A 26,873-nucleotide genomic window follows, 5' to 3' on the forward strand; every position below is an offset into this window, starting at 1 on the left:
TAAAGGGTAATGCAACCGGCCGCAGGATGGTATCAACATATCGTTGAGCTGTTAAAGATGTATGGAGGATGAATAAAGATGACCAGCTGTCATAAGAAATAGTACCCCACACCATCACTCCAGGGGTTATGGCTGTACGCCTTTGTAAAACAAAGGCTGATTGGGACTGCTGGCCCCATCCTCTCCAGACATGAACACGGTGGTAATCTGCTTCAAGAGTGAAGCGTGATTCATCGCTAAACACTACACAAATTGAATTGCTGAATTAAGGCTTGTTACAAGTACTGTTATGACTGCTGCTGAAGTGACTTTAGCCTACTCTTTCTATTAGAAAAAAAAAAAAAAAACAACTAGCTGTCAATGTTTATACTACATATCAATATATAGTGTTTTCTAGAAAGTTCAAATACATATTATCAGTGTACATTTAATATTGTATCACTGTCAAAGTTGACATTAATAGCAATACTGCTCTAACAAAAACAATTTTTAATAGTGTGATCACTAAAATTCAGACTTATTATACATAAAAAAAAATAACTTTGCAATGAAATAATTTGAGAGGTAACATTTTAGATACATAATTTATTATGTAAAGAAATATTATTTACAAATCAAAATACAGCAGATAACAAGAAAGGAGAGAATTTGTTAGCATTTGAAGTCCTCCTTCATGCTGTGCAACAAAAAACAGTTAAACAGATGGATTTCTGTGAAGTACAGTTAAAGACACTACATTCAATTTATTACCATTTTACCTCAAGTAAGTATCATAAATATTTCAAATAGAATAGCAATTGTCACATTCTTTTTTAATTCTTCAAAACATCTACATATATCTCACAAAATTACCCATATATTTCTGGACAATGTACATAAGAAACTAAAGGATTCTTCACACAGGTTTTAGTGGCAAGCCGAAACAGATTTTCTTCTATGTCATCTAACAAACCACTTGCACCAATACGAAATAAAGAGGAAGTAAGCCATTCATCATTCAGTTCATATTCCATAAGTGCTTGCCATGAATAAACATCTTTTGCTGTCCTAATTCCTCCAGCCGGTTTAAAACCAATCTGCAATATAGAATTTAAAGTGATCTATATAATTATTTGAAACTACTAACCAGTTTCATATTAAAATTATCATTAAATAATCAATCAGTTTACACAAGTTGACATTATACTTGTATATTTAAATTCCTAAATATACTATGTCAATAATAGTTTCTTTCATACTCCAAATTATCATTCCTATTGAGTAAACTATTTTTACTAATTTACAATTTTTACATTTGTTCCTAAAATTTTACCTCAAATAATGAATACCTTTCAAATAAAATGTGAGCTTCATATCTAAAATATATATCCAATACATAGAAAGGTGCAAATATGGCATAGACACAATGTTACATGTCTAAATCTTTTTCTAGCACACTATTTCTATCCAAACTTATGACATAATAGCTAAGTATATTCACAGATAACTTATTCATTCATTATTATTATATAAACATAATAATTATTGGTGGAAAAAATTATGCAAAATTCACACTTTAGACTTGCACTATTTTTTATTATTCACTGCTGAATCTGTAATAATATATTCTGTACAACATGTGCCTGCCATGCTGACTGAATTCCTGAATTTTGCTCTGCACATAACTAACCAATTTTTCTGATTTAAAGGAGTATTAAAAAATTGCAAGAATGAAGAACCAATGCTTATAAATTAAACACAATGTTAGTTACACCAGTTTTCCACAAGAATGCAATTAATACTTAATATAAGAAAGTTAAAAGGGAATTAAAATTCGTTTCTAATAATGAAAACTGGCTCAAAATGTACAAAAAATTGGGTATATTTTAATGAGTGAATTACAGTCAAGTATTATAATCAATGGCTTGAGTGAGCTAATAGTTTTCTTAAATGTCAGAGCTATAAACGTTGCTGTACACTATTGACATTGCTAAAACCTTGTTCTGCAATTTGAGACTCGAAGTAAGTATGTGAAACAATATGGATCACAGTAAAAAAAAAATTATGGAAGAAAGAAAATATATATGCATGTACTCAAAGTTGGCTTAGGAAGGACTAAAAATAACACACATGCTCAAAATCACTGTAAACTAGTTTTCCAGCAATCTTTGCATCTGATCAGCATGAAATATCAGAATTCTCACCTTACAGGGGTAACTACAAACCAATTTAATATCTAGGTTAACAGTGTTCAAGGATATTCTACATTCTTATATTATTACCCATATAATTAAATGAACTTTCAACAATTCCACATCTATAGTTCAATAGTTCAATATTTCTATAGCCTCAACTTCTCTCTGACTTCTGCTAGAAATGTAAAAGTTTTAAATTTATGTAATCTCTTAATGGCATATTTTTTCTTAAAAAAATTGAGAATTAATGAGTCTACATTACACAAACTCGGAAATTCTGCATTTGAGAATGTTGAAAATCCAGAATTCCACCTATATCCAGGCTTCCACCTATATCCTACTTTTAGGAGAGAAATAAATGAGAAGAGGATGAAAGGTCTTAAGTTAACTAACATGCTTTGCTTATGCTAAAAATCTGCCTTATACGCCTACCTTTCAACAAACAAAAATCCCTTTTCACATCCTTGTGTGAAGTAAGTAGTGTAATCGCAAAAAATTTTGGATTTCATATATCAATGAAGATATCCATTTTGACCGCTCGAGTCCATCTGAGTGGTTGTATTCGCATGACATCTGTACATATGAAGAGAATAAAAGGCTCATTTTTCCAAAACAAATTGTAAAATGGATTCAGAAGAGATTTTTTTGTAACGTCAGTATGTACATCTCCCTTTTTTGTTGCAATCGGCTGCACCAAACATATATGAATATATATATTCCCACACTATTACCCAGCTCAATGAGGCCACATTGTTTATTCTTACACGCTGGTAAACTGTGCATTGTTTGCTTTAAAAGTGATCAGATTATGTTGTTCTTATGTTCTAATTAAGGTTTTTATGGCTTTAGTTAATCTGCATCATGCAATAGTTGTAGAATTATCATCAATTTTAAAATGGCACTCAGCCCAAGGAGGCCACCATTTGTTTACATTTGAAACTCTTGGTAGAATAAAGAATTAAGTCAGTTGGTGCATCAACTTAAGTGTCTTTTAGCCCAATGAGATCAAAACATAAATTTTGATTTTGTGCACTGAAAATGTTTTTTTCATACCCGCTAACTTAGTTGCTTTTTTTTGCATAGAAACTCTTCTAATTTCAATTGTTTATTTAACTGTTTTTAACTGCATTTGGTGCTTTAGTTTTTTCTGTATTTTACAATTAATGAAGATGTCTTGAGTTTTATGTACTTTAGCACTGCCACGAAGGGAAAACTGAATTCATTGAAGGAGAAACATAAAATGAATTCTAATGAAATTCGAGTAAATAAGTTTAAATGAAGCAAAGCAAAAAAATGTGTATAATTTAATAGGTCATACAAGGAAGGTATTGTCCACATCAGACCTCTCTCTTTTATTTTCTTTCTTTCAGACATAAAATTGTTATTTTTCATTCTTATAAGTGGAAATTACTACTAAGCTTCATAGAACAGAACTTAATGGTTTACATTCAGCAGCAAACAGGGTTTAAGAAATATACTATGTTTCTTGAGAGAATATGATATAGGTCTCTCAAGTAAAAATTTCCATATAATAAAAATAATCTAAGGCCAAATTTTGTCTATTTTAAAAACTGAAGCTTTTCAGCTTCTCATACATGTCTCCGGAAAGTTAAACTGTAAACCAAAATTAGTATCAAACAAATCAGCTACTAGGCATATCAGATACCTGACATCCAGTTTCATCAAAATAATCATGAATAGCTCTTGCCATGACAGTCCCAACAGGTAATGTAGCATTCACTGTTTCTTTGCCCGTAGATGTCTTTATAAAATCAGCTCCTAAAAATGCAAGTAATTAAAATTTGACACATACAACATTAGCTTCATAATGTTAGTTGACAATCTATTCATTATATCTAGCTAAACATGCTCAAGATGTAAAAATAAGAGCTGAGAGCAGACTTCCTGTCTTAAAGCAAGTTAGCTGGCTTCAAATATGACTGCTTATGTAATATAAGCATAAGTAATATTGACTGTAATAGTCAAAAGTCGTTAATCCGGAATAATCTATAATCCGGACCTCAAAGCTACAAACTTTCTGCGCATGTGTCAACGCATAATGCGTTCACGCATGCGCATAATACCTTTACACATGTGCATATGCGTGTATGCACGCGTTTAATGTATAATGGACGGTATAAGCTAAGCTGAAATTATCTATTTCAGTTAATATTGCAGATTGCGTTGTTCCTTAATGTTTGAATTGGATCCGGCTTATTATTTTTTGCAGACTGTTAGAGCAATTTTATAAAAGTAAACTTGAACTTTCGATTATGTCAAATAGAATTTCCGATGCTGGATACTGCCAAAGGATCTACAAAGCAAAAGAATGTTTCGATGTCCATCAAACAAAAAGTGGAATTGCTGCAAAAAATGGATAAAGGCATATCTTTTTTTTCTCTAACCATTCTGAAATCTGTTTATCAATTTCACACTGCTCTGCAGGGGAAGGGAACATCGCAGCGCACAATGAACTGGAAGTTGATCTGTCAGCACTATCCTTATCTTTAGGACAGATGTTTTTATTTTATTCGGCTTATAGTTCATTACTAAATGTAGTATTTCATCTCAATGTACTCCGTCTCTGATATGATTTAAATCAAATTCATTATAAATATCATGAATACACATAAAATAGAGTTTTCTGGTTGCAATTTTCGGATTATTCCTAGTATCCGGTGCACACGGGATTTGGCGACTTTTATGATGAGCAGTAAAAACTGGACATATACGATGAGTAGTAAACGGGTCATTCAAAGAATACATATAAGTTATACATATTATATATTATGTACATAGTGATAGTATATAGTGTATAGTATAATCACAGACGTTCTTTGGGTCAATTTTGGTGTTGGCGATAATTTTCAAAATTGCGCCAAGGCTGCACCGTATGCTAGGATTTTACTCAATTTTCTAATTTTGACTATGTGTAATGTATGCTTTACGCATGCGCGCATTGAAAGAAATGTTTAATAAAGTAAACAAATAAATATTATACTTTTTTTTATAAATTTCGATACCCTTTAGATCATAATTGTTCTTTATTTCATAAATTACAGTTTCATATTTTTAATTTTATAATTTCTGCATGCCATCTTACCAGATTTAAACTGATGATCTATAATCCGGAAAAATCGATAATCTGGAATCGCCGAAGTCCTGACAAGTCCAGATATTAAAGACTTTTGACTGTATTATGTTGCATATAAGTATTTTATACATATGCAGGAATATCACTGAATTTTTTTATCCAGTTATATCGTTTTTTAACTGAAAAATTAGCATCTGAGCAAATTTTCTCTCACAATGGAATTTTTGGGGTTTTCTATCAATTCACAAAAAGTTGAAATAAACAGTTCTGTCCAATTTCTTGCAACTATTTATATCAAACAACCTGCTGCAGATACTCATGCAAGCATTATAAATGTACAAAGAAGTTGGATGGTTAGGTGTGTTTGTAAATCAAGTTAAACTGTTTATTTTGCATACAAAATGGCCAAATGTGAAAGCAAATTTTTTGATGAACTTAAAATGAAGTACATCTGTTTCTCAAATGGTAGAAACAAATTTAGATAAAATATACTGTCTACAGTGGCACTTACGTCTCAGTGGCAAAAGAATGCATTTAGAGGATCATGATTGTAAAACACAAGAAAAATTTTCAAGGGTCACAGAAATTTGTGTAAGCTTTCTTTGTGCAAGATAAGTTCATGAAATCCGTGCAGCTGAAGAGACATTAACGTTTTATACCGTAAGGCACCACCAGAGTTGTACATCGAATTTTTGCACAAATAAGCTCAAGGAAAAATATTTTCTGACCAGAAAATGTCAAGTGCAAATATCAAGATAAAAGCAATGATTAATTCTGTTATTTCACAATATGCAATTGAGACTATACTAAACACAACTTCTGGAATTACTTTTTGTGTTATGTACTCATTCAAGCAATCATCTTGCAGAAAATTTTTTTATTAATTTCAATGACAAGGCAAATACAAAAGTGCAAACAAACAATAAAAAATGAATGTAAATGTAACCAAAGTCATTGCTTCAAAAGTTCTCTAGCATGCCAGTAAAGTGCTGTTTCAGAGTTGCCAAGAAGTGACGCATATCGATGAAGGTCGTCTCTATTCGTTAGATCTGCCGAACTTCAGAAACGATAGCCAGGGTTCAAAAAAAAAAAAAAAAAAAAAAAAATTCCAATGTAATAGAGGTGCTCTTACAAGCAACTATGTCAGGAGCCAAAACTGGGAAACAACTTCCCGCCATGGGCTGCTGGGGATCCTATCTTGAATTTGCAGTTTAAAAGTTTTTTTCCATTATTTGCTTGATATAAAGCCTGATAGAATTGAAAGAAAATCTCAAAACATTCATTTGTAATAGTCTCACACCCTTTTCTGCGAGCCAATTGACCTGCTCATTCCCAAAAATACCACATTGGAGAAAGCAATGTCAAGCGAATAACACCAAGCAAATCTGTTTCACTTTCTAAGAGTAATAATCAAGCAAATATATTCCATGTCTACAGTAAAGAATGGACTCACTTGATGTACAGTCCGTAACACCAAGCAAATCTGTTCCACTTAATAAGAGTAATAATTAAGCACATATATTCCATGTCTACAGTAAAGAATGGATTCACTTGATGTACAGAACATTTTTTTAAAGTTTATAACTATTTCTCAATATGCACAGTAAAAACTGAGTTACTACAAGACTCTTATAAATTTTTGACTACAGAATTAAAACAGCTCTTATATTAGTGTGCAACCTGATAGTTGCCATTATCTCCTGCTGTACAGAGACTGAGTGAAATGGTCTCAGAACTGAAATTATTTTTTTTCACCCTTAGTCCAAACAACCAATAGAACATTTTTAAAGAATAATTTCTCTGAAATCTATACTTTTTTCTCCATTCCATTACTTCATTTCTTATGAGTATGTTCTAAATGTCATCTGACGAAATAAGGCCAAGATGTAATCAAATAACATGCAAAATCAAAACACCTGAAAACAGAGTGGCTTCCAAATTTGCACCCCCAAAACCAAAGAAGTCATGAATGAAGGAAGGTGGCTATGGAAAAGTATGATAAAAGTTGCAGAAGCAAAATATTTCTTCTGAAAATATTCTTGATGTTGTTGTGGTCAAAGACAGGATAGAATGATTGAATTAATGCACAAAGATTGAGAAATTTTCAATGAAAGTGTAGTCACAGCACTTATATTAATAATTTTTAGTTAGGTATAATTTTGTAAAATAAGGAATACAATAAACAAATGCCAGACTACATGCTTGCTAGGAGAGCAAGTTTGGCAAAAATTTTCCCCTCCTGTTTTAATTACTTAACCCCTTCGCGCCGCGTAACGGAAACGCACGCTTATCGCGGAGGCCGGCAGTGTCTTACGCGAGCATCTGTCCAGGGCGGGGGCTTTTTTGCTATTAAGCCTAAATCCATGAAATTTCCGAAGTATCAACGCATTGTTTAATAATGCTCTATAGAGTATTTAAATGGCTTATGCTTTATAAATATTTTTATATATATACTTTAATTACCTTATTTCTTGTTTAAATGCATATTTTACACATTTTATTTTCAGTACTCACCATTTTATGACTTTTAACATTATACATCTGAAAACTAAATATATTACTTAAAATTCTCTTTTCATACGAAAAATTTGAAAACAGGGATCTACACACAGTAATACGTTACATTCCTTACACTTGTAATAACTCATTTGCCATTTTGGAGGATTTTTCCGGGAATGTGAACAAACGAAGCATCGTTGTCTCATTTTCTTATCAGTCTCTTCTGAACAAAGTTTTGGAAAATGTCTTTCAGTTAATCTTTCAGAATCAATATCAGAATATCAGAATCAATATCTGAAATATTTTGCATCATTTCTGCTATTTCATTCTCTGTTAAGCATTTTTGACACTTCGACATTGCAACGGTAAAAGCAGAAAGAATTCACGTCTAACAAGATCTAATTATTTTCTAAAAACTGAACTGCAAACCGAAATACCCAACGCTTTAGCGCAAATAAAACTTCTCTACTTACAATATTTTCTAAAAACTGAACTGCAAACCGAAATACCCAACGCTTTAGCGCAAATAAAACTTCTCTACTTACAATAAACAACTACCATGTGCGAATAAAGTGCGATTTAAAGAGATGTCATAAATCACGCCATTCGGAAACATTTATTTCCCCTTTTGTTTATATAATCAAAAACACGTGTATGTGAGTCATGCTTCTCTCATTTCGAGTAGAAGGTCTAATGTACATGTATCTGAAACCATATGGACATACAGTGCCATCTTCTGGCAGAAATTATAGTTTTTAAAACGTTCCAGGACACTGGCACAAATACATGACAGTTGGCGCTGAGCGGGAAAATGCTCTTTGGAACCACCACTACATTTTACAGAGATTATTTTTCAGCTGCTGAATAGAAATATTAAAAATATATATATTTTGCCATTTCCACAACCTAATGGCTATTTGTATTAATCTTCCAGCATGTGTGGTTGGGAATTTTACATGAGCACGAGCACATCATATTTTTTACGACATCTGTTATTTTACCATTTTTTGGCACGAAAAATAACAGAAATGAGTGAATAGTGATAATAAATTTGTTAAAACATAAAATATTACTGCAAAATACAAATGATGTCACATTTAAATTATAGTAAATTATTTTTAAATATTCAAATCAGTCAGGTAGAAAAGCAATGAATGAATTTCATTATAAAAATTTTAAAATTTATTATTTAATAACTGTATCGTAAAATCCAAGCTAGTTTTAATATTCATCTGTCCTGTCCTGTTGATTTATCATTGAATCGAAGACAACTTGTTAGAAATAAAAAAATCCCTAGTAGATCATGACAGCTCTTGTTATTTCAATTCTAATGCTATCACTTGAGAACAATTCTTTTGCATTTATATGGTGTCCCCTTTTTTTATGCCTATCATATATAACAATTCTAATTAGGCCATCATTTCCACTCAGGTAACAGTGCTATTATTCTCACGTCCAAAAGTTTCCTTGGCTTCTTTTTCTTCATCAGATAATTCTTGAAGAATGCAAGCAAAATCAGCTGGTTGCACATATTTTTTTACCATGAAAACCGATATAAAAATTATAGACTCGAATTTATACAAATTAAAATTATACACATCAATTAATAACACAAAATAACGAATTTTCCCCTATGAGCACGCGCATGTTGTAACTTTTATGAAGAAGCTGCCACGTAGTGCAAAAGTCCAGTAAAAAAAACAAAAAATGACACATGACTTCCTTTTGGCACATTCCATGATGTGGAGAAGGGTTAAAAGGAGGAATAGAAATGACATTCAAACGCCTCAGCTGTGATATGCGAAAAGTGTGCATTAAAAACCGAATTTGTCGTAAATTTTGTGTATAGCACGCATACTGGAAAGTTAAATATGCACACGTAAAAAAATTAAGATTAAAAATTGGTTATTTTAATTATTAAAATTTAAGTTATAATACTTTAATTCTAAACTTTAGTCTGAAATTTGAGCCTGTTTAAGAGAGATTAATTTCTTTTCTTTTCACTTAATTTTAGGATCCACTTTTAATTGTCTGGGGGGGGGGGTAATATTTCGCTAAAAATCTACGAGCAGCTATTGACATTGAACACAGCTCAGATTTAAGAGTGTTAAATTAAACAGGATGTTGGGATATTTAATTTTTGGATTTAATAGTCAAAAATATTTTTTTTCTTTTCATACCACTTATTTTTCTCTTGCATACCACCAGTTGAGAATCGCTGCTTAAAACTATTTAAAATATGTTTAAAGTTGAGGAAAACAGTAAAGGAAAAGCTGTTTAAATGATAAAAAAGCATTTGCACTCAATCAATGCTCATAAATAAACATTTCTGTTGGATGTCCTTTTCCTCACTTCATGAAATAAGGTAACCCTGCATATAAGTACACAAGTATGTTGTATTCAAATGTGCATATATAAATGTCATCCTGCATTTTTAGCAATTATGTGAACCTTCAAGTTGCTATGCATTTACTTTCAAATCAGCCACCCTAGTAGCAAAAAAAATTTTTTTTTTTTTTTATGTGTACATGTTCATAGATCAACCTTAAGTTTTAGGCCACAGTAACACATCTTGCTAATTTAGTCTTGTTATTTGTTTGTATATATCTACACTGCATTAGCAGCATACACATTAATTCCATAACATTGTGTCTTTCTGCATCTTCCCTCTTCATGTTCATTTGCACACATTCATAGCTATCATATTTAACTCTACACATAACCTAGCATATTCCCTGTAAATATTTCCATGAACTTCATAATTGCAGGAAGGTTGACTTTTATTTTCCTCATTTACAGTTGAAGAAATTTCCTCGAGAACTGCACATGCAGAGGTAGAAGCAGTTTGCTTTTCTGCTAATGTAGAAGGTTTTTCAGAGACTTTTATAGGTGACTCACCTGAAATACATGTTTTTAAGTCCTCTTGATATGTTTTCCAACTTCTGTTCATATTCAGTAAGAGATCTTTGTGAATTGGATCAGTCATTGGATTTTTTGAGCCATATTTTTCACATGAGGTTTCTTTAGAAGCCATTAAATCATATTTAATAGTCTGCACTGCATCTAGGGAATCAATCTTAAGAGAGGTTCTATACTCAGTGACAAGTGTATCCAGTAAGTTGAATGCACTTTCCACTAATGGGCCATGGAAGCAGCTAAGGCAGGCTTTGACCAATTTAGCCAATGTAGGATACTTATAATCATTTGTGAAATCATCTTTTAAATTAAAAACTTTAGACCAATATTTATCAATTGTACACTTGACTTGATTTCCACTTTCATCAGATGTGTAGAGCATTTCTCTTTGGTGATATCAATATCACTCTGGTATAACCTTATTTCAGTTTCTACTTTTGACTTTTCATTATCACTAAAAATATGGGACATAAAAGATGATCATTTTTCAAAAGCTAATATTGTACTGGTTTTACCTCTTAGCTCTGGATCTAATGCTGTAAAACTAATTAGATATGAATTTTTAAGGGGTAATTTCTGTTTCATATGCTGTGCTGTATTAGTATAAGCTTTCATCAGAGAAATTTGGAATTCTTTTGCTATTGGATGATTTTTTGATAATTTCTTCAGGAGAGTGGAAGCTTCTGCACCAGTAAATATTACTTTGCTAGGTAGATGGAATTCTGGATTTGCGACATCAACCTTTAATAAATCATTATAAGATGTGCACTCTATATTTTCTGGCTTCATAAAAAAAGAGAAAAATTTTGCCATCAATTTATAAATACTAGAATGTGTTAAATGAAGCATTGGTTTTTTTTGTTTCAAATAATTTAATATATGTGTTGAACTCTGGTAATACTGCTGAATATAATGCCATATGCAATAAAGTTTTGTTTTGCATAACAAATAACACATTTAGTATTCTTTTTTTTCCGAGCTAAAGCATCCTTTGTGAGTTGTTGGGAATGCAAGCAAGAATACACCCCTTCAACAATTTTTTTTCTGAGCTGCAGAAATATTTCTTTTATTGTATACAGTTTCAACATAAGAAAAATAATCCCCTTTATCAGTTTTATCCAAGCAGTGAAAATAAAATGCAATAAGAGCATCCCACAGATCTTTGATTCTTTCTAAAACACATAAAATGTACACCCACCTATGGTCTGGTCTCTTCAAGGGCTTAAGTTTTTTAATGGCAAGGAATTCACAGATTTTGAAAAAATTTTCTCTTTTACTGCAGCTTTTCATATCAAAATAAATGTCATCAAACAAATCTAAGTATCTATCAAAACATGAAGCAAATTTTTTTTGCACAGTTATTAGCTGTGTGACATGTGTCACCATCAATATCTAAAAAGTGAGGTGCTTTGTTTGACCGTAGTCTGGTTTCAACACCCTTTTTTTTTCCACGCATGGTGTTACATGAGTCCATTAATACACTAATTAAGTTTGCCCATGGAATATTATTATCTTCAATAGTATTAACAACTGCTTTAAAAACAGCTTCTGAATTGCAAGATTCCATCTTTAGAGATGCAAAATGATGAACTACAACTTCATTTTGATTGTTGTCATAAAACTGCACCAATATTGTCAGTATACATTCTTGAGCATTGCTAGTACTTTCATCCAAATTTAGAGAAAATGGAGTCTCCTTTAAAGTTTTAATGATATTTTCCTTAATAGTTTTTGCGAGCCCATATTTCATCTTATAACATGCAGTAGTCCTGGACATTTCCAACGAGTTTAGTGCTGTCTGATTGCGGCTCAACTGTTTGCAGAGTTCAATTAAATTGGGAGCTATATTGAAAGAAAGAGAATTCTCGGCGATAAACGAAGTTATTAATACCTCTTGGCGTGCTTTTCTTGTCACTATATCCAATGGACGAGCATAAGTCTCCAGTAAGTCATCAGTATTTTTTTAATTAGCATAATTACTTAAAGTCATTGAATGTCTAATGCACTTTGAATATTTTATATGCGTCACAGTTTTAGAGTGATTTGTGAAAGCCTTGAATCCTTCCCCACCATACTTCAGCAGTGTGTTACAAAAAACACAATATGCTTGTCCAGCAACATTTATTTTCTTGCACCATGTGCCGATGGTATCCCCCATTACCATCTCTCCGTTCAATCCAATTCCACCTAAATGCATTCCGGACACCTTCTTCTAATTGTATAATATCACTATTTATATCGAGAAATTTCATAGTGATATTCTCTTGCGTACATAAATTTTAAAATATTTCAATAAACGAAACGAAAAATTTACACATGCATCAATAAATGAAATGAAAATTTTACACAGCGGAGAAAAAAAGTTGAGAAGCGATCAATGACAAATAGCTAATACGGCAAAAAATCCCCCTTCTCTACTTATTGGCGCCACGCCAGGAGAGATAAGACCTTTGAACCCAGAGTCACGTGATCGCACATCTGGTCGAACGAAGTCTCTCCCTTTTTTTTCTGCCGCGCCTACTTGCCGAAAAGAATCCAGAAGAGAATGTCCGAGAACCGGGGGAATGAGTCATAACTCGCAATAAGGAAAGAACAAAAAAGAAGTTTTTTCCCCCTTTTCACGCATTATCACTGCCTTTGGAGAAAGAAACGAAAAGTTTTCACGACACACATTGACCTTGCGTTTTCTGCTTTCAAAGCAAACAAAATTACCCAATTCATTATTATTCCTACTTCCTTTTGAACGACGATCCCCGGAATTTCCGGGGATCGAAGTTCAAAATCCCCGGAATTCCGGGGTTTTCCCGGAGCACAAACACCCCTGTACAAATCAAATTCATTTGGTGGCAAGTTTACATTTCATGGCTCAGGAAAATACAAGAACCCTTATTCCCCACACACAGTCAAGACATAATGCAAAAGCCCTCCCACAGAAAACAAATCATAGTACTAAACAAAGCATATCCATCTTCAGAATTTCTGACCATTGACATTTTAATTGGTAGAATCGTAGATATGAGTCCATTCAATGATCAAATATTTCTTCACTAACACTCAAGGACAGACTTAGGGGATGTTATGCAGATCCAGTTATATAAATATTTCTGACAATGGAGCTTTTTTTGGTGCAGATGCTAATATTAAATGCAATGCACTGATGTTATTAGGGAAAAGTGAAAAATAATTACTTCAACTAAAACAATAAGCATTTTGCAAAAGTTACAAGACCAAGTTCTCCATTCGATAACTGGAGTGATTAAATCTACCGACTGCAGCTATGCAATTTCTAACCAATTTAACTCCCATAAGGCACAATATTCATAAAAATGTTATCATGTTTTATATGCAAATTGCTACATAATAATTATTAAAAGAATAACATTATTACAAGTTTTCATTACTCTTCTGCTGTTGCTTTGCTTGACATATAAACTAGACACAACTGAATTAATGCCCATTTATTTTTAACTGGACTTGAGAACTCTCCGAATTACACTTTGTGCAACTCTCAATAATCTATAAAAAAGAAAACATACTGGCATATGTATAACATTTAACAGTTTACTTTACTAAAAGTACCTATAATAGTAAGTAATCACCTCAGAATATCCAAAAACAATTGATTTCATTTGAAAACAACCGGTGCATGGGTTAGTATACTTTCCTTTTATACTAACATATTTTATACTAACACAATCGAGCCATTTGGCACTGATTACATTTGAAATCATTTCCACATAAAAAAGGTTGTCTCTTGAAAAATTACTCATGTTCAAGACAGCATGCATTTCTTGTGAATCTACCAATATTTATTATCTTGAATGTATACATAATTCAACAACTAAAGTGCTAGACAATAACAATACTAAAAACATTTCAGAAAATTATGCCACTCAAAATACTCATACATGTTTGTGCTGAGCAATGTATTTATATTAATAACTTAAATGTATTAACCATAATAATTTAATACAGTTATTTTATGCAGAGTGTCAGAAATTAAACGATTTCTTCTACAGAAACAAATAAAACAATTTTTAATCCTCACAACCAGTTTACTTAGCAATGGTTTTCTTTCTTCGTAATGGCATCAATCACCTTTGGTGTACCAGTTGTTTAATTTTTTATATGTATGTAAAAAAAGTGTGGAGACAGCTATCTGTATAATATGTGGAAATTTATTACAAATAAATAAGTGGTGATCTACTTGAGTAATGCTTTTTCTTGCTTAGTGTTTTGCGAATGGGGAATACATTAGTTCAACTACTATAACAGTTATATTGTGAACAGTCACCCAACAGTTGCCGTCTTGTAAGAGGACTATACCAACTACCGAATTTTTATTTTCTGTTAATTATGTTACTTTTAAAACTTTTATGTAAAATGGAAATGAGAAAAATGGAAGACTTAAAATCTTGCTGTAAGCAACACAGGAGACTGTTTACAACTGCATACAATGAGTATCACAAATGTGAATCATGGTAGATGAAAATAAGTTAAAATTATTCAAGTGTATCAAGCAAAATCAATGATAAATACTGGAAAGCAATTAAGAATTGTTCTGAGTCAGATGACACAGAAAATGTAATTGAAAAAACAGCTCGATGAGCCAGAATCTTATATTGACAAACAGCAAGTTCTAGAATATCAGTTGGCAACATTTCTAAATGAGAAGGAATAGAAATTTTAATTCTAATTAAACAACTATTACTCTAACTGCATTATTTGCATTACTCAAAATTAAATCTTCCCACATTTGATAGTAATGTTAAAAATTGGTTAGGCTTCTTGGGACAGTTTACAAAAATTGACACTGATCCAAATTTAGATGATCATGATTAATTTGCCTATTTATTAGAATCAAAGGTAAAAAACGGTTGCCAGGCAAGGAGTTACTACTGAATTTTCCCCCTGGGGGAAAGGAAGTAATAAAAGAGCTTCAAAGCAACTTAAAGTATGTTTTGGAAGAGACAAATTACTTACTGAAATATAAGTTAGATATTTTCTCTCTAATACGTAGAAACACAGTTTGATAAAAGTACTCTAAGGAAACCATATGATGAAATCAAAGAAAAACTGCACACCTTAGAGTCATTAGGTGTAGCATGAGATAAATATGCAGCAATGTTATATCCTTTAGTTGAATCTACTCTACTGGACAAAACATTTAGAGCAAGAAAGAGGTTTCAGTCCAGTCATCATCATTCAACTGAAGAAGCACTAGAGGAAGAAGAGTCAGATGAGCATACTACAGATAAAATATCTTTAAACAGAACTCTATACGTTACTTATGTTTCTTCAAGATGAATTAGAAGAGAGAATATCACCGGCCATTAAAGGTTTGGTTTAATTGAGCCTACTAAGGGTAGACAGGAAAAAGACAATAAAAATCTACATATACCCAGAGCAGCCAATTTATTCATGTCTCCACAAACAAAGTAGAAGTTCAGGATATTTTGCAGTGGTCATCATAATCCTTGGAAATGCAACAGAGCCAAGAATATGCCATTGCGAGAGAGGCAGAATATAACAAAGAAACACATTTTTTATGCTTAAAAATGAGTCATGGTGCTAAGAATTGCAAAAGCAAAGTGTGGTGTCTTATCTGCATCAAACGTCACACCACACTTCTGTGCAGCAAATTTTCAGGAAGCGAAGCTGTCACAGGGAAAAAGAGATCAAACAGTTGAATCTGTAGTTAAGTTTGAAGCACAACCTAACTTCTCTAAAACAACTACCATTTTGTTACAAACCCTGTTATATAAAGAAAACACAGTTACATGAAAAGGGAACATAATAATTGATTTGGCTTCTCTGAGGTCATACATATTTAAAAATACAGCTAAACAAATCAGATATAAGTCAGTCAGAAAGGAGAAGCTGCACCATTCACTGTTTCGAGGTACTAGTACGGATCCCTGTACACGATGTTTATACTATCTATTTGACTAATTTATCTGGAAAATATAGCTGTTCCTTAGATGTTCTTAATCAGCCTGTTACTTGTGAAATCATACAGCTTATAGGCCAAGAACTTTGCTTGAAAGAACTTAGAACCACAAACTAGCCCAAATGAAATTCTACTAGGTGCGTTTGTAGCTGGGCAACTTCTGAAAGGAAGGTATATATTTCTTTCATCTGGCCCCACAGTTATTGAAACCAAGCTTGGCTGGACAATAATGAAAAGCACATATGAATTTAGAGATGAAAGTGAAATGCTAATTGTGGCATCAATGTCAACAAAAGATGTATGCATCTTAGTACTATGGATCTTGATTCTTCGGTATCATTGATCCATCAGAAAAGAAAACTAAGCATGAATTACACAAAGTTCAAAGCAATATTTTCTGGATGCTGTCCAAGTGAATAGTGGCTATTTCGAGGTATATTTGCCTTTAACTAAAAATAACTATGATATGGCTCTAAAAAGCCTTAATAAGACAGTAAGCAAACTAAAAAAAGGCCTTTATAAGGCATATGAAGAACTGATTTTAATGGTGCAGAAAAAGCATAATTTCAGAAGTTCCAGAAAGTGAAATTAATGCACCATGCCACTATCTGCCCCATACACCGATCATCAAAAACCACAGTACTACCCAAATTAGACAGGTCTTTGATGCCTCTTCAAGACAAGAGAGATTCGCTTATCTGAATGAATGCCTTGAAAGGGGAACAAGTTTAATATAGCTAATCCCAGTAATTCTGGATAGATTCCATACATATAAAATAAGAGTTGTAGTGGACATTTGTAAAGCATTCCTCCAAATCAACCTGCATGCAAGTGATAAAAATTTCCTGAGATTTCTTTGGTATTCCCATGGGGGGGATACTGAAAATTTATTGATACTACAACATCGTGTTCGGAGTGGCTTCTAGTCCATCCCTACTTTATGCTAACATCCATTATCATTTGGAAATCCTTATAAAAAAGACTGACTTAGAGTATGAAAAATATTTGATACAAAAACTTCTCAACAGTTTTTTTATGTTGACATTTGCATGACCAGCATCTAAAACTAAGTGGAGTTAGAAACATTTATAAAAACTGTTATAAATGTGACGGAACAGTGAAAATTTGGGGTCTGAGGCTGGGAATACACAGACCCAAATACAGATACTGCACCTGTGATGAGCATATTTGGAATGCTATGAAACAGAGAAAATGATTAGCATCCATGCAACTAATTTTAGTGATATGTGTTTTGAGAAAATTACTAAAAGCGTAATGTTAGCTACCACTCATTATATCTTTGATCTTTTAGGAGTTATATGCCCTGTTGTTTCCTGAAATATTACTCCAGCAAACATGGAAGATGAAACTCAGCTGGAAGCAAGATGTAGATGAAACATAATCTAGTTTCTTGAAATTGTTAAAGAGCAGATCCTACTTAGAAAAAGTTGGGAGAACAGAAATAAAAGCTGTTCTTTGCATTTTTTCAGTGATGCAGGCTAATTAACTTATACTGTTATAGTACATATGTAAATCTACACCCAAAATTATGCAAAAGTACAATTCTTGCACATTAGGAGCAAAGTTTCTCCATATGCAAAGAAAAGAACAATCATCGTGCAGTTAAAGTTATTGAAAAGCCCAAATTGCCTCGTCTTTCTTCAACCTGAATAAAAAGAGAACTCTGGGATGTATTTGTTAACAACCAGGTGCAAGAGATAAAGACAGTTAATGCCAGAGGAATCTTGCAGACATATATCTGGTGCAATCGACCCTGAAGATTTGCCTAGCACAGGCTGTTCAGCTTACTATTTGACAAACTCTAAATGGTGGGAGGGGCCCAGTTTTTTTACTCTTCACCAGAAGAATGGCCAAAAGTTGAATTTATTGTTAATGGAGAAGAAATAGCTAGAGAAAAAGGGAAGAAAGTTGTTTCATTTCTAATTACTCTTGGTGCTAGTAACATGCTAAGCACTCGTTTCTCAAGTTAGCTGAAAACACTGACACTGATGTCTTGGATTAAACTATTTCTCTACAACTGTAACCATAGAATGAAGTTGAGAGGACAGCTTTCTGTATAAAAACGTATCAAAGGCAAAAAGGCTATTAGCTGTTTTATACAACTAGAAACTTTTAGTGGAATAAATGACAAAATATCAAATCTCCTCCACCCATTTCTCTATAAGGAAATTCTGCATACAAAAAATGCCATTTTCCAAAAAAAAAAAAAAAAAAAAAAGTACTTCAGAGCCCCAGCCATTTCGCTAGGATATCATCCAACAGTCAGAAGTTTAGAGATGGATGAACATCAAAGAGAAGGTCATAACGAAGTTTCGGACAACTTAAATAATCCCGGAGAAAAATTTTGGTTATTGAAAGGATGAAGAACTGTATTACTTGTTTTGTGTACATGTGTCTCTTGTAGATGGTACTCCAGTAAAAGTCCAAACCTGCCAGCTCCACCCTTACCATTGGATGGCATTCAAGATACTGTTATGTTTCTTATTACAGGGATAGATATTGCAGGGCTATTATTACTCACAGACAGTATGAAAGCATACATTTGTCTCTTAACGTATGCTGTGTACCAAGCTGTTCGCCTCAAGCTTGTGGCTTCCATGTCAACAGAATCTTTTCTGCAAGCTTTTCATCATTTTACCTCTAGGCATGGTAGATCTTCCATAATTTATACTGATAATGGTACTAATTTTGGGGAAGCAAGTAATGCATTTGAATTGACTAATTTTAAAGATGTCTGCAGAAGAGAAAGTGATGAACGCAATTTCCCAAAAGTAAGAAATAAAACAATTTTAACAATCAGAACCAGTTCACCTAGTAATGGTTGCTATGGATTTTTTCCTTCTTCATATGGGCATCACCTTTGTCATTCTAGTTTAATTTTTTTATATGCAAGTTAAAAAGAAATGTAGTGACATGATTATTTATAAAATATGTGATAATTAAGAGGAAAGTGGCTGTCAACTCGCATAATGTTCTTTCTTTGTTAGTGTTTTGTGAATGGGGACTATATTAGTTCAAAAACTGCAATAGTTATATTGTGATAGTCAAAATTCTAGCCTGAATAAATAAAAACGTAACTTCACACAACACAGAGAACAACTACTAAAAATATCAGTATGAAAATCTATGTCAGTTTCACATAAATTTCAAAAAATATTTTTAAAAAGCAGCAAACTAATTTGAAATTGGTTACTTTCAAATCTGTTACACGTGTATAATTGAAAACACATTTACTTTATTCATAATAATTTTAGGTGAAAAATTTCTTACGGGAAATCTTTTCTCGAGCAAAGTAAGCTTACCAGTCATTAAATATAACTACTAATATAACGACCGACTAATATTTAGATAATCAAAATTCTGAAGTGATGCTGATTTATCAATCTCCAAACAATCAGAATTACAGCTACCAATAATTAATGCATATTTAATTTCTACCTAGCCATTTTGACTGATAGCCTTAAAAATGACAGCTATGTTTTATCGGCTTTGGTATATCATTTTAACAATACTTGTCTTTTTGAGAAGATTATGACAATTAGCAGAGTATAGATTGAATAAGACAAATATTTTAGGACAGAAAGAAATGAGGTGGAATACCAGAGTTTTATCAGTGGTGGTGGCCGAACTTCACTATGATAGGAGCCACATAGTAAATTTTATGAAACCATAAGAGCCGCAGTTGGATTTTCCAAAGGTCACAAATCCATATTTATAGTACTTAAAAAATAAAGAAACATTTCAAGTAAATTAATGAGAATTTTTCATTTTTGCATAATTAATATGGTTTCATAAAAATGCAGAACTTTATTTATCTTACTTTACAATCAGGCACGTACATCTCAAAAAATTATATTGAAACAAGTATACGATGTATTTCAGCGTTATTCTTTTAGGTAGAAAACAAGCATTTTCTTTTGGTTTCCTTTATTACTCTTCGTTCATAATTGTTGTTTGCATTTATTAGAACTGAAGTCGAAAGACTATGTGTTGTCTTCAGAAATACATAATGGAAAAGATTTTTAATTTGAGCAAAGAGTCTCTCATTTTAAAACACAAATTGAATGTTTTTTTCTTAAATTTTGACTCCTAAATAGCATTTTAAAAAAATAAAATAAATGATATAGGACAGCACACATATCAAAGAAACTGTTATTTGAAAAATAAAAATTATTTTAAAATAAGCTATTAAATTTCTCAGGCTTTTGAGTAAAAACTGATAACTTTATTTTTCCACACAATTAATATAAGGGCCAACATACTGAGATCAAATCTCAATTTAAATAATTGAATTCATTAGATGTGAACTCGATTATAAGTTAAATTCCCCCCTTTAAGGCTGATACTTTCAAAAACCTCATACCTCTCGATTTTTCAAGAAGACTTTAAATTCCAAATCTCAAATTTTAGAACTATTTTTATCATTCAAATCTTTTGAACCCTAAACTAAAAAACTGTCAAACTGTTTAAAACTTTGAAATGACTTGCTGCACAGATGCCCAGTAAATAAGAATTCACTAAAAAAAGATAATTGAATTTTAGTGGTACTGGAATCTTCATTTTATTTATGCGAGCACAGAGTGCTGCATTGTTTCAGAATAATTTCTAGCGAAGTTTGCCAGAATTTTTAAGTGATCAGTACTCTGAGCATCACGGAAAATTTTCGAAACTATCTCTCGAATTGTCTCAATAATTTTCTCATAGATAACCTACTACAAATAAATATAGCAATTTATGTCATGATATATAAATGTTGCTTCGGTCACATATTCCATCTGTATACCATTTGAACTCTTCATCAAAAGTTGTTGAATCTTTAGCCAGTTTTCAAACACAGCAAATCAAAACTAATAATACAGAAAGAAAAGATACTTATAACTACTCTAAAGAATTTATTTCACAAATACAGATATAATATGAAAGCTTAGCTCTCCAAATTTCTACAAACATGCACAAATATTGGATTTGAAAACCCTTTGTCACATAGCGTACATCTACACACTCGTTTAGTTCCTGAGTTCTAGCACGATATGTATACGTAGCCACCCTGTTCTGACTGTAAACTATCGGGCCTATGAAGACAGTAAGATGACTTATCACCTTGCCTTAATATTATAAGTAAAATAACTGTGATTCAGTATTTCAAAACAAATCATCTTTTTTAATTATGTTTATATAACCTGTGTATAAAAAATAAATCTACTCATCTTGTAGGATCATCAAAAAAAAGTTCAAATAAAATTAGAGTATTACATTACATGACAAAGGGGGACTACAGGCTTTGTTTAAAACCTAACAGTTATGGCTAGCAAACTAGAGATGAAATAAATAGCATAGCTACTAAGAGAAGTAATAGCGAGACATCAGCTACAGATCTCCCTTAGATCTATCAGCTAAAGATCTCTCTTAAGGACTCTGTGCTCAATACATGAACTAATGTAGATATCACTGGAAGCCGACGAAAGTAGAAATGAAAATTAAGGCAAAATTATAAGATGACAGATTAATAAACATAGCACTCTCCACAGGCAATAATATTGCTCAATCAATTGAGCCAACCACCTCACCTGACCGCTGCTTTATTTGCTGCGAGTCCTGTTGAGAAGTGGGCATAAAGTCTTCTCTTTCAAGTATCCTCAAGGAATTAATTATAAGGTTGTGCGAAGAAAAAAGGTCATGTTTTGTTAAGGCCAGGAAAAGTTCATCTTCAGAAAAGTGAATATTCCCTATATAAATAGCAGGATTTCCGTAAATAAATTATCATATTATATTTGTTCCCTTTGCTACCTAAATGAAACATGTCTTCATCATAGAACGCAAGTCTACTCACAAAATCATCTATGTTAAATTTCCTCCATTTGACTTTTTGGCAGTGCCCGTGCTTTGTCAAATTTGTAAGACTTGAACTGCAGAAGTTTGTGTAACACATGCCATAATTTTGCTTTCTTGTCTGTTGGCATGATACATGCACTTTGTGAGGCTTCAAAGCTACATGATGCAAATGTTTTCTGCCATTCCATTACTGACTTCTGTTTAGTTGTTGACCTGCACAAATGTCAGCAATTTTGCGCTTTTTCTCGATCTAACCACTCCTGCCTTTAAACCATTTCATTTGGTTTGCTACATTGTGGCAGTAATATGCATTTCTAGCAAATAAAATTCAGAAATGTCTCTAAACAATCATTATAAAGTTTTTGCGTGTTCAAACCCACAGTGATTTTTTTTTCGTTGAAGCTGCCACTTTGAATGTCATCATCTCTAATGAGTTTTAAAGTATTTTCAAGTTAGAGAGTTAACCTTTCCGTTCTTCCTTTTCTCTGTAAGTAAATTTATTATAGGGATCACAAATATGGTTTATTTTTGTATTTTTCATCTTAAATTACCTTACTTTGTCAAATTTTGCCGAGAAAGTGAGGCTCAAGTGTTTACCTTTGTTAAAGTTTATCTATGCTAAAGTTTGTTGATATCCTAATAATAAATACAGACGTAAACAAGGAGAGGGATATCTAGTATAATTAAGTATCTAGCAGTTAGCAAATGCTACATAATAGTTCAAGAATGTAGGAATCTCACATCAGATTAAATGATAGTGCCATCAGTTTTCCATTCAGCTTTAAAATGCGCTCTGCATTCCTTATAGAATGTTCTACAATGATCTATTAAAGATGAGAGAGGTTGCATATATTTATATTATTTGAAGCTAAAGGTCTGAGGCAAAAGTAAAGGTCTACTTGGGTTCCCTAGAAAACAACAGTTTCAAGTCATAATTCTTTGAAATGGAGTCTGTATGCATATAGAATCACTTTATAAAATGAAAGCTCACAGTTCAAAGCGAGATGTTTAAGAAGCTAAAATACAGCAAAACTTCACAATGCATTACGTGAAATTTTTGGTGATCAGGAAATGGATAGTAGTAGAACACTACTTAGGGCTACTAAGATTTTGTGAAGGGTATGTATGCCAGGCATACAAGATTATTGAAAATTAAGAAAATATAAAATATCAACTGATTAAAGAATTGTAGTGCAAGCACCAGAATCTGGACTGCTGCTGCACTGCTGCTGATACTGGTTCAGCTGCACTGGACTGCATAATGAAGAGGCAAAAAATGTGAGAAGCATCAGGCGGCACAGAGCAAAACACCAGCTCTAACCTGTGATATTTGTGGAAGACTAAAAAGAAAACGTTCGTCAAGTAATATGCGAAAAAAATCACGAGCTAAAGTGATTTCACTATCATCAGTATCTTGACAGAAACTGTGTATTAGAAAAAGAGAAATTTGTTTCAAGTAGGCACTCATTGATTGATGCAACATTATTGAAACGAAGGTTTGATGATAAAGGTGAAAGCTTTCTTTTGCAAATAATGGCAATTGATACAATACGAATAAAAAATTTTCATCAGAATTGAAATTGCCATTCCAGTAAAGTCTATTCTCTCCACGACACCAAAAATTTCACACTGCTCAACCACTGTTTACGTAAATGATAAATTTTCCCTACGATTATCAAAGCATTATTGCGAAAGATATGAAATGGGGGGAAATGTGTTTCAGGTGCAAAGAGTGTAACAGCAGAATTTTCGCGAGTGATTGCAAAAAATGCAAAGAAAATCACATACAACTGACCTAACTTGCTTAAGAACGGAGAATAAACTTCAAAGCTCACTTGTAAAAGGACTTACTATAAAATCCACAGATTTCATATTTTTTCACAGATTAAGGGAGCTACCAAATGGACAATGATTTCCCTCCATGAAAGAGGTTCTTTCAGCACTTACCCTAACTATTCAAAGATTGAGCAAAACAAGTATCCTATGAGGAATAGCAAATCTTCCATGGCAATGGATCACAACTGTCATTGTAAAGCAAATAATTTACACAGAAGGAACATAAGCAGGAACTATCTGAAATAAAATTAACCACAGGAAAAAACATTCCACAGCTTTAATTTTAAATTGGGCCTCGTACAAATACATGTGTGTTACGCTGATGGCCATTATCTGCTCTAAAAGTAACATGACTATGATAGTAAGCTCAATAAAATAGTTCCAACTTTGCAGTTTACATAAATTTAATTTGTAAAATAATGTTCATTATAACTACAGATTCCAAAGAACAAACTCAAGTCCTAAAAGAAGTATTCTGTTTAAACTTTTTAACTAATCAATTTCTGCTGCTATTAAACAAAACTATGCTCCAAGTAAAAATTAGTCAAATCTTTTTGTACAAGGATATTTTTGACATTAGATTTAAAAATAAAAAAAGTGGCACTTTACTTAAAATTACATCAAGTTTTATGAATTTAAGTCTTACGAAGCAGCTAATCAAAAGCTCTTTTTCTTAATACAAAATGCAAAGCCGCAATTAATAAAAGCCAAAATTTAATATTTTCATCATTCAACTTCAAATCTCTCTTAACTAAACATTTTTTAAAGCTTTGTGAAAGCCATATCAAAAAAATTCTTTATCACTGTCTGTTGCTCGGTAGCGAAATACACTTCTAAAAAAAATTAAATGATTATATCAAGAAGTACAGATTACCAATATTTACCCATTTACTAAGAAAACAATTTTTTTTTTTTTTTTTTTTTTTTTTCCAGAATTTCAGAGTTTGCACTTTTTCTAGCTTCTTGTATCATTTTTGGTTCACAGATATGATCTAGTATGTCTTTCAACTCAAAATAGTTCATCATACCTTGTTGCAAGTAAATTTGTAGTTAATTAGATGATTCCTTCTTTTAATAATAGAATTCAAATATATAGAGTGTCAATTCCCTCATGGCTTACTTTTGTTTTCATAGAACAGCAAACAGGTTGCCATACATGGAAAAGAAATTTATGAGTTAAGAGTGTCATGCATGTGTAAAAAAGCAACCATCGATGCAACTTTCTCCCTTTGACCAAATGATGCTACAATCAACAGCATCGATTTAATATTCTAAATTTTACCTTTCTCAATGAAACACTATTTTGTCTAATCCCTACTTTGGCATGTGAAACACGTTCTTCAGTTTAAACTTCCATATGAAGAAACACAATAATCGTGGTAATTTATCAGAATAGGAATTTCTACATTTGTTCAACATAGGATTCCTTAGCCAAACTCTAAGCAATTCTTCAGTATGCATGATTCAAATAAAGAGAACAACATAGCATAATATTTATCAGAAGTTATACCAATAGACTCAAGTGACCTCAAATAGGATTCTAATTTACCGTGTCACGTGACATGAACCGGCGAATCAGGATGCTGTACCATGAAAGCATAGTAAATGCTTAAATTAATGTCTTTTTACAAATTTATTGTCTTTTTACAAAACTTTAAACAATATTAAAATGTTTATGCTTCCAAAGTAAAAAATTCTTAGAACTAAAATTTTTTATGTGTATACTGTGTGTTGTCACCAATAAAGTCTGCTTGGCGAGATTTGCGCCGGCAAAACTGAAAAGTCCCCCCCCCCAAAAAAAAATGCAACTGGCCTTTCAAACTCAGATCACAATTCACATCTGGGATCACCACTATGTCTTGTTCAATGTAAATTTATAGGTAATTAGATGGCTCATTTGTTTAATCAAACAAATTTATTCAAACATATAGAATATCAGCTCTCACGAAGCTGATTTTTGCTTTCATAAAACAAAGCAACTGACATAAACAGAAAAGAAATTTATGAATTGGAGCATTATGCACATCTAAAAAAGGAACTATGGATACAACACATTTGATTTTCTTATCAATATTGGTTCATAGATATGATCCAGGATAAGCTTCCACTCATAAAATAATTCATTGACACATTCAGCTGGTCATTTGAAAGATTTTTCAAATGATTTATCAACATAATTCATTTATATTACTCTCAATCTTATAGTTATTATATATATATATATATATACATATATATATCCCAGTCTTATAGTTATTCCCGACAGTACGATGGAAAAGACAGTATATTCTTAGATGAGCAGCTTAATTTAAGAGAATGGAGTAATAGCAAAGTACAAATTTTACTCATATCATAAACTAAGAATTCCATACATTTTAGAGAAATTAACCACTATAAGTAAACTGCAGTTTATGCATCTATCTTAAGATTTTTATTTTCTAAACTGCAAAATATATTCCCACATAAAAGCCTGCATATCAATTTTGGTAGTCATACTAAAGAAGCTGGAAAATAGAAATACACAGATGTAAATGTTAAAAGCATGCAATTA

The 26,873-nt window shown here is 32.2% G+C and overlaps 1 protein-coding gene across 1 annotated transcript in view; it reads right to left on the minus strand.

Moving 5' to 3' along the window:
* Nucleotides 1-565: 565 nt before the first annotated feature.
* Nucleotides 566-26,873, minus strand: part of LOC118181670 (deoxyribose-phosphate aldolase-like) — a 71,313-nt gene continuing 45,005 nt past the window's right edge. Inside the window, exons 6-7 of the mRNA XM_085810108.1 lie at nt 3,841-3,953; nt 566-1,076 (exon numbers count right to left, since the gene is read on the minus strand). Of these exons, the coding sequence (XP_085666234.1) occupies nt 849-1,076; nt 3,841-3,953 (341 nt within the window). The 3' untranslated portion in view covers nt 566-848. The remainder of the gene's footprint in view (nt 1,077-3,840; nt 3,954-26,873) is intronic.

The sequence above is a fragment of the Stegodyphus dumicola genome, chromosome X2 (genome assembly GCF_044657685.1).
Source record: "Stegodyphus dumicola isolate Sdum_Otavi_A_Nest chromosome X2, ASM4465768v1".
Lineage (NCBI taxonomy): Eukaryota > Metazoa > Arthropoda > Arachnida > Araneae > Eresidae > Stegodyphus > Stegodyphus dumicola.